We start from the raw sequence: 9,871 nt of genomic DNA on the forward strand, positions 1-9,871 counted from the left end.
ACAGTTGTGCAGCTTCTTTTGCAAAGAGAAAAAGCCCAGTTTTTATGGGGTTCAACTCACAGTTCTGCAGCTTCTTTAGGAAAGGAAAGGGAGCCGTTTCTACAGCTTCCAGACAGATAATCTAATCAGCCAGTCACATGTCGCTGGGGAAACAAACAGCCTCCTCTGCAGAACATTCAACAATGGAGGCCTGGGCAAGGGGGCAGGGCAGAAAGGGAGCCTTATCTCTCTCCCAGTCGCTTGCTGATCAGCTGTTCAGTGGCTTCCTTTCAACACCCCCTTCTCTCTTTGTAAAAAAAAAAAAAAGCACGATCTGCTTTTGGCCCCTGCGCAATTCGGCTCCAGGGACCACCATTCGCTCCATAAGACGCACAGACATTTCCCCTTACTTTTTGGGAGGAAAAAAGTGTGTCTTATGGAGCGGAAAATACGGTATTTTAAAATTTTATTGTGGCATATATAAGTAGTGTGTTCAAAAAGGTAGTGAATCTTCCCATCTGAAGGGTTTTGAGGAGCCCTATTATACTTGTGCTGCTTAGAAGCTAAAAGTCCTTGTTTTCATCATTTGAGGTACAGATTGAAAAGGGCCATGTGGAAGTTACCTACTTTTGAACATAAGGGATTAGATCCAGACTTAGTTGCACTATTATTCCCTTGATTTCACCCAAAGCTATATTAAATTGATTTTTGGATGCTGAAGAAGGTAGAGGGTGTGGGTGGGTGTAATAGAGAAGCAGCATAGCTTGTTAATTAGAACTTTTAAGTTCTCTCTTTTTAAATCCATATTACATTCTAGAGTGTGACTTGAAACAATTTGGTTGTAAGACAATAGTTGTAGGTAGTGGCCTTGGAAACTAAACTTAGTAAAGTAAAAATAAACATGTGTATCTGTATAGTACATTATAGAAGCAGAGATTCAAATAGAGGATTTCCTGATTTGAAGTTCAACCTGAGTCCCTACTAAGGTGGCTGAAATTTTGGCATATAGGAAAACCTTTGTCTTCTGTTGCAGCTCTAATGCTACTCCAGCATTAAACAGGAAACAGTAATTTTTGGAGAGCGAGGCACATACTGAATCCATCAACATGAGGCATGCCTGAGCTACGATTTCAGGATTTTTTGGATCTATAGACATTCGTTGATTAGTTTTCATTCTAAACAACTTGATTTTTCATGCTGGAAGAAAGTTAAAGATACTGGCTCAGATTGCACATCATGTAAATCCATAGTTTAAAACAAGCTATGGTTTAATGTGATGTGCACATCAGACCACGGACCATAGAAAAAGTTTGCATTGTTGTCTCCAGTAGGAGTGCATTGCAAATCTATAACTGTTACACTTGTATATCCTCATGTGTACAAAGTATGTCTACCAAAATCTCATTCATGATAGGAAAATATTTTGTACCAAAAAAGGACACATTAGGGTGCTGTTTCTGAGACTTGTGCTCTTACTTTCAAGGCTTGCTCTGTGACCTGCTGTGGTCTGATCCAGACAAGGATGTGCAGGGCTGGGGTGAAAATGATCGTGGTGTCTCCTTCACTTTTGGAGCTGATGTGGTCAGCAAGTTCTTGAATCGTCATGATTTGGATTTGATTTGTCGAGCTCATCAGGTATGAATTTGATGCTTTCTAATTTGGGATCTTTATCTTCTAGCTTCCAGGGCTCTGTCATTTACACATACAAATATGGTCACAAGTAGGTGAGCTAGTGCAGATCAGGCTACAAATTTAGCTATATATAGTCTCTAGAACCGCCCTGAGATCTACAGGTATAGGGCAGTATACAGATTTAATAAATAATCTTAAATAATATTGAACACAAAACTGCCCAAGCTGTCACATCCTCTCTGCACACATATTTCTGGATTTTGAGTCCTTTATTTCAAAAACGTTGCAGAAAAACTGGAGGTCTTTGTGTAACTAGTCTACAGCACGAAGAATAATTCGCTTAAACTTATTTGTATTCTATACCTTCTGATTTCTGTACTTCAGATTACCTTTTTTACCTACTCCAAATTAGCTTCCTTCCCACCATGGAGCAGTCTTCCATTGGTGCAGTTTACCTTGGTGCTCCTCTTGGAGCCCTCTATATGCCCCTAAAATTGCTTTTGGGGAGGCAGTGGGGAGCTGAGAAGAAAGGGAATTGCCATTGTGTTTGGAGAAGTCAACTTGCATGATAATGGATCTTGCATGGAATCTTAAGTTGTGTTGCATTCATTTTGCTATGTGTTCTCTGAAAACTTAGACTGCCGGTTATGGGATAAACATTTTGACTCATATTACAGAAATATTTTAAGTTACATCAATATTGGTTATGTGTTTTTTCCACTGACAGGTAGTTGAAGATGGCTATGAATTCTTTGCTAAACGACAGCTGGTTACCCTATTTTCTGCTCCTAATTACTGTGGAGAATTTGACAATGCTGGTGGCATGATGAGTGTGGATGAAACTTTGATGTGTTCTTTTCAGGTATGGTAAACATGGATTATAACCTATATTGAGAGGATAGGTCAAAAAGTTACTAGCATTTTATAGCTTGAATAAAACTAGAGTTAGCCGGGGCAACCCAGCCAATTAAGTGGGGTATAAATAATAAAATTATTTATTTATTTATTAAACTTTTGAGGTGCATGGTTGCTTGTATCTCCTTGGTTGAAGGCTAGCATTCTCAGCAAATGTTACAATCTTCCTTTAGTTCAAAACTAATTTTCTAATACCTTGTTGCCATAGTATTACTAAGCTAAAGTGAATATTTGCCTGAATAAAATGGGATCAAGCCACTCTGTTGATGGTGTCTCTTGAAAAATAATATATAAAGTGGATTGCTCTGAACTGGCTAGGGATGTCTGGTTCTCTGAGACTGCCTTATAAGGAGTCAGACCATTGGTTCATCCAGCCCAGTATTTTCTACTGCAGCTGGTTAAAGTCTTCCCTAGATCTTTTAACTGGAAGTTGCTGGGGATTACTGTATTTACGTGAATCTAATGTGCCATTGAATCTAATGCGCACCCTAATTTTTGCGGTTATTTGGCCAAGGAAGGTGCACATTACATTTGAGTAAATACGGTAAATATGGGACCATTTGTATGCAAAGTATTATGCTCTGACAGTTTCTGTCATCACTACCTGGTTGGATGAGTCCACAGAATGGGTAGCCCTAGCTGTTAAATAATTATTTTTGTACTTTGCAAATGCATATTCAACAGTTGACGTTTTGGTCTGTGACCGTTTAATAAAATTTGATTTGATTTGATATTCAACAGTTGTTGTAAATAGGAAGCCACCTCATATATAGACAGCAAGTTATGCATTCATTGTAAGGCTGGTTTAATGGATATGTTGTGTTGGTTTGAATAGAAGTTTATTCATCTTCTTAATTCATCCTCTTAAGATTCTGAAACCATCTGAGAAGAAAGCAAAGTACCAGTATGGTGGACTGAACTCTGGACGTCCAGTCACTCCACCTCGCACAGCTAATCCTCCGAAGAAGAGGTGAAGAAAGGAATATCATAGAAAAACCATCAGATCTATTAAGGACAAAACTCCATATATACAGTATATAATAAGTGTGCACTGTAAAACCATCCAGCCATTTGACACCCTTTATGATGTCACATCTTTAACTTAAAGAGACGGGTAAAGGATCTTTAATATTTTCTAGTTGACAGATGTGCAACACTGTATTGTAACAAGTATACTCCAAGCTCTAATAACCAACATAGAGTAAAATCAGATCTAAACAAATTATTTTGGTTGCATATTCACATCACAGTTTTAAAGTTGACCAACATCCCAATTTAAGCTTGATGTAATAGTTAAATCAGATGAGAGCATGATGTTTCATTTGTGTAATGTGGTCTTACTGTTGCTTGATTGCTTTTATTTCTCTTATTTTGTAGCTAGAATGATGGCAAAGTATCTAGTCATGTTCCCTGGCTGAAAATGATTTGTGGAAGGGATTTTTGGGGCAGCTGCTGTTCTCCCTCTTCCCAGTATTCTTGCTAACTAAATGTGTGCCCCTATAATAGGAGTTTAAAGACACAAACCAATCTCAAGCTTGTGACTTCAGTAATGCTCCTTATCCAGACAACCCAGCAGTCAGTATTTCTCATGACAAAAAAACTTATTATTTTTATCTTAGATTGCCACAGAATGACTTTGTTCACAGCACCATTTTAAACTAACATTACACTCACAATGACACTTCATTTAACTTAAATAGGGCAAGAATGGTATTACTTATTAGTCGATAACTTGATTATGTGGTACCTTGCATTAGATTTTATTAGCATGAAACACCTTTTGGCATGCTTAGCTTCCTGATAATGTCATATTTGCATTAAAGTGCATTCTGCATAGCTCACCAAACATGAGGATCCTTCTCTGATAAGCCTGGAAAAGCTACCGGTAGCTCTCTTCTTCCTCTCCTCTTCCCCGCCCAACTGTGCACTCTGCCCCACCCTCCAGGAGGGTATATTTAAATGGATGTTGATCATTGAGCAGTAGGTTGACTATGGCTAGTGGTGGTTGGACTGTCTAATATTGCCATGTGAATGTTCTACATGATTGTAAGGCTTATGTCACTAAAGATTTATATCCTCTGGATTTTCATGATCAAGGTTCATATACTATTGTAGAAACTTCTGCTTTGTAGTGTACTATAGTAGCAATAATTTCTGTACATGATCAAGAGTTGATGCAGTATTTCTTTTCCTGTTTTCCTTAAAGGGTTCATATTGACAAATGGCAAAGTGTAAAGAAATGTGCAAAGATTGTAAACTGATAAAAATTGAAAGGCAGCGATTTGATTGGAAATTAATACAATGTTTTTTATTGAACACTCAAATGTGCAAAGATTGTAAACAGACAAAAATTGAAAGGCAGAGACTTGATTGGATATTAATACAATTTTTTTTATTGAACGCAGTCAAATTTATAAGATTACTTAGTAGGGAAGCTTCCAATTTAAATTATTCTAAATGTGCAACAATGTAGAACTCTTTAATATTGTCTTTGCAAATGTTAAATCGAGAACTGTAGCAACTTGCATTTAATGAACTGACATGTATTATGCAAGGGATTTCTGGCAAAGTGAAAAGTTCTTACATGGATTTAAGTCTCTTTTCTAATTCCATTTTGTTTTAAAACACATATTAAATGTAGGATTTTTCATTTAGTAAAGTTGTTTAATTGATTTGAAGTCTGACTGATTATTCCAATCTTTATTATGAAATAATTTGCCCGTGATGGCATACATTAAATGAGATGCAGACAAAAGCTTAATATTTACACTAATATAGATTTGTGTTGGTGGATATTTAAAAATACAGCAGCTCTGTAAATGTCACCTGTAGATCAATGGATAACCAACCATTGTTGCTCCCTAGTGCTGTGGTGTCTACCTTATTATCTGACGATGAAATGATGAACTTCTTGGGTCATTACTGTATGAAAAAAATCACCTCAAAGAAGGTAAATGGAATGTGACAAGATGGAAGCAAAGCTTTGCCATATCCAGCTCTCTCTCTCTCTTTCTTTTTGTAAAGTGGGTAACTTTATCATTTTTACACTGTAGGAGCACCTTCATTTCAGATAATATAAAGGAGCCCAAAATGTGTTTAAGGGCAGTAGTTTAATATGTAGAATTGGGTTTAACAACTTATTTTGGGAAATTGCTTTTACAACATTGCCCATGTATGCAGGTGTGCATGTGAAGCCATCTTGAAAGACAGAAACATTTACTTGCACTGTAATTTGTATTCTTTTTCTGTCCTCCACCTCACTTGTCACTACTTAATGTCTGATAACATACTGCAAATTTGCAAATACCAATGAAACCAACAAAGAATGTAATGGCTAAAACCACTAGTTATTAGATTTACCTGTAAACAATTTTTCTGGAAGCTACCAGTACTTAAGACTTCTCATGATCAGTTTTTAGATCCTGCCCATGAATACAAATACTGGTCTCTGTAGGCTTGAGGGTGAGCTCTAGCCCATACTAACAGATGCCACTGGGGAATCAAGTGAGATGTGTCATTTTCTTGGCTTTGCAATTTGTGTTAAATATTTTGGCCAGGGGTGTGTAGCCTTTCTGTGTAACCAGAATGGAACTAGTGATGTATTTCAGCATGGTTCTAACTATTACTTTACTGTCCTCTCCCCTTTTTCTCTTTCCTTAATAAAAGGAAACAGACACCTTTTACTGGCCCCCCTAAAGCTTCTATGTCTTTTTTTTGTAGCATTCTCCTATAATTTACTTGTAAGTAACCTTTATTTACCATAGTAACCTTTCGTTCCTACCATTGTTCCATCAGAATGTGTCATGTAAGCAGCTTATTCAAAAACAACCTTGTGCAAATGAGTCTAGGCTGCTGGATTCCTAAATAAAATTAGTTCACATGATAGTTTTTGAACAATTTTACAATTGACCTGCTTTTTTCACATGTGTGACTGCACATAAATTGTTTGAAACCCATCGTGTGGTTGCAAAACATTACATCTGAGTTGGTTGTGTCTTGCTGGCTTGGAAGGAAATTTGAGTTTTAGGAATAAACTTTACTAAACATCTTGATTCTGTATTCAAGTCTTGTTTTGCACACTGTAGCTGACTCAATCTCAGACCACCACATTATTTTATAGACTGTTTCCCCAGTCATGATCCCCAAACGGTTGCATGTACCATTTAAATCCATTATAGATTTCATGTTTCAAAACTGAAGGTTTCAATGCTGTTGATTTCATTAGGACTTCATTGAGACATATTAAAACCATTTGAAGTAGTACCTGGGGATGTGGAGAAGAGTTAGATAATGAAATGAGGGCAGGGACCCTGTGTTATCATTTAGGAGGAGATGCAAAAGTGCAACAGAACCTTAAAGAGATATGCAAATGGTACTGTTGCTCTAGGAACTTGCAAGATGGTGCTAATGAAAAGAGATTATGTGTAGAGGTGTTCCTCCCCTGGAGATGAAAAATCCCTCTTGGAACCAAAACAACAAACATACATGAAAAAAGATACCCCCCCAGATTTAGGAAATAGTAGGACTCTGTTACAGATTGATATTGAGGTCCCCATTTGCGTATTGATAAAAATTTGTTGGCACATTTCATTTTTTGATCTCTTTCCCACCCAACAGTACTAATGGATGAACTGTACAGTAACTGGTTGTTGTTTGAAGTACTAAACTTTACTTGATTATGCTGGGGAATCTTTTATGTAGCATCATCATGGTACATGGCCTTGGTTGCATTTAGCTAATCTACTTTCAGTTCTCTCTGTGGAGCTAGTGGAAAAATCAATACGTTGCTCAAAGGTTAACAAATTCTGTGACCAACCAGTTGAATGCTGTAATTTGTCTAAATTATGCAAATTTGCTTGCATAATTTAAGTGCTTTCTTGTTTTGCACAGTCTTGCTTTTGCTTGTCAACACCTCTTTGTCTCCTTTTCCTTTCTCCACTGGCCTCCTGTTAAGTATCTGTTTTCAGCCTTCTGTTATTCTCTCGCTACATACTGTAGCTGGGTGACCTTATCAGATCCCATGGCTTTAATGCCATTTATATGTTGATGACAACCAGCCCTACCTCTCTATTACCAGAACATATTCCTTTCTCCAATCTTGCATGTACCTGATATTTCTGCCCTGCCTGATCAGATCCAGCATCCTGTTTTTCACAATGGCCAACCACACATCTTCATGCTCTGCTTTTAGGACTTCTAGAGGCAACAGTCTTCTACTGTATCAGGTTACAAGCCATTGCTTGTACTGTATCAGGTTACAAGCCTTTGCTTGCTTTTGTTTTGTTTTGTTGAAGTACTTCTTACAAGTTGTGAAACTACTGCCAATCACTGTCATTGGGTGACCCATCCAGTGGTATGAAAAAAGAAAAACACTTCTACACATGATGCATAATTTAATAAACATGCTATGACTTCTTTTGTGAACGACCCTGAAATCTGCAGATGAAGGACTCCATACATTTTTTTAATATATTTATTGAAAAATAAAAAGTACAAAATTACAAGTGCACAGAGTAAGATAAGACACGAAAAGAAGAAACAAGAAATAGTACCCATTAAGAAAACAAAACACAAAAAGACATTGTGTACATTATAAAAATTTGTAGTTAGCCAGACCACCTAATATGGTATTTATAAAAAAAATATTCCAAATATCTTTAAATTTGTCTATTGCAAGTCTATGTTTGTACACAACTCGTTCATGTGTAGTGAGTATGTACATATCTTCAATCATAGGGCACCACTTTTTATTTTTCCAGTTCATCAATAGCAGTCGTCATCATCATTACTAAAGGAAAAAACAACAAAATGCTGTGGCCTTTCCATTGCCTTTTCTCCCTTGTTCTACTCTCAAATTCTGATAGGTTGCTGCCTATGATTTTCTTCTACCTCTGCCACCTTCAGATGTCATCCTCCTTTAAACAATTGAATTATTGCTGTCATTTAAAACTTAAAACTCCTCCTTAGAACGACTGCTTGGTGGTGACTGCATCTTCAAATCCCTTCTCAAACAGACGGCTTCTAAGGTTTTTAAGTCAAATGCTGTATAGATCTCATTCTCCAAATTCAGAGGTTTTCAACCTTTTTGGGTCCACAGCTCCCTTGACCAACTACATTCTTTCTGCGGCACCCCTGGGGGGTTCAGGAGCCCAGTTATGTCACGTGCAGACCTGGTAGCCCCTCACACCTTTTCGAACACCCTCCCTTTCAAAGTGTTCCCTCAGCCTCCTCTCCCCTCTCCTTGGGAGTCCTCTGGGCAGCTGCAGCTGCCATCCCTGGTCTCTAGCTGTCCCCCTGCTCCAAAGAGAGGTGCCTCCTCACACTGCCCCACAGGGGCCTGGGAAACACTCCCTGGCCAGCCCCAGAGGCACCATTCTCCTGGGGAGCCTGTAGTAAGGGCTGCTGCAACAAACAGCTGCAAGCCTTTGGGACGCAGAAATGTTAAGAGGGCATCCAAGGAGGGAGCGAAGGAAAGAGGGACAGAGGCCAGTGTTCTCCACAGCACCCCTGACCATTCAAGGCACCCCAGGGTGCCATGGCACACTGGTTGAAAACCACTGCCCTAATGAAACAGTCACACTCTTCCTCAAAGCCTTGTCCTGATTTTTCCTCACAACGAAACTTTGATTGTTTGCTTCTCAAGGCAGAGACCCATAAGGTGCAACTCACCTTGATGGTGCTATTAGAATAACAAAGTTAAAGCCTGCTACATGGACCACTGACACAGCTATCATTTTACTATGCCTTCATTTTGAAACTTGTCTTCAAGTGGGAGAAACATGAGCCAGACCTATAAAAAAATTACGTGGAGTATATTAGGGGAGGCAGGCACCCACTTACTCCTTTAGGAATCATGCTATTTAAATATTAACACTTCTTAAAGAAGGGACTTCCTGCCTTCTAATAATTAGCTTACCAGGTTCCACCCATCTCACCTTGGAAAGCATTTCCACCGCTAGGGTGCTATGTACAGACCTGCTCCTTCAGTAGTGTTATAAAAGTACCTCTTCCAAGTTTTCTGAGCTGTTCAGTCAGTTTTTAATGTTCCTAACCATAGACAGACAGATTGTCTTAGATTGACTGTTAAAACCTGCTCAGTTTTGAACAGGAGTTGTAGCCATGTTGCGGGCTCATTCCAAGTTAAGACGTGTGCAAAAGAATCCCCATTAAGCTATTGGGTACATCACCATTTACTTTTCTCTTTAACCTGCTACTGAATTAGTGCAAGTAACAGTGTAGTCCAGGCATGGCCAAACTTAGCCCTCCAGATGTTTTGGGACTACAACTCCCATCATCCCTAGCTAACAGGACCAGTGGTTAGATATGATGGGAATTGTAGTCCCAA

General features: G+C 38.4%; 1 protein-coding gene across 3 annotated transcripts in view; it reads left to right on the forward strand.

Moving 5' to 3' along the window:
* Positions 1-6,212, forward strand: part of PPP1CB (protein phosphatase 1 catalytic subunit beta) — a 34,003-nt gene extending 27,791 nt beyond the window's left edge. For 2 of the 3 annotated variants that reach the window (XM_033144614.1, XM_033144613.1), the window contains exons 6-8: positions 1,463-1,614; positions 2,339-2,473; positions 3,396-6,212. In XM_033144614.1, coding sequence (XP_033000505.1) covers positions 1,463-1,614; positions 2,339-2,473; positions 3,396-3,500 — 392 coding nt within the window. In that variant the 3' untranslated portion in view covers positions 3,501-6,212. The remainder of the gene's footprint in view (positions 1-1,462; positions 1,615-2,338; positions 2,474-3,395) is intronic. The other variant, XM_033144615.1, reaches the window with a different exon arrangement.
* The last annotated feature ends 3,659 nt before the right edge of the window (positions 6,213-9,871 follow it).

Source organism: Lacerta agilis, chromosome 3 (assembly GCF_009819535.1).
Source record: "Lacerta agilis isolate rLacAgi1 chromosome 3, rLacAgi1.pri, whole genome shotgun sequence".
NCBI lineage: Eukaryota > Metazoa > Chordata > Lepidosauria > Squamata > Lacertidae > Lacerta > Lacerta agilis.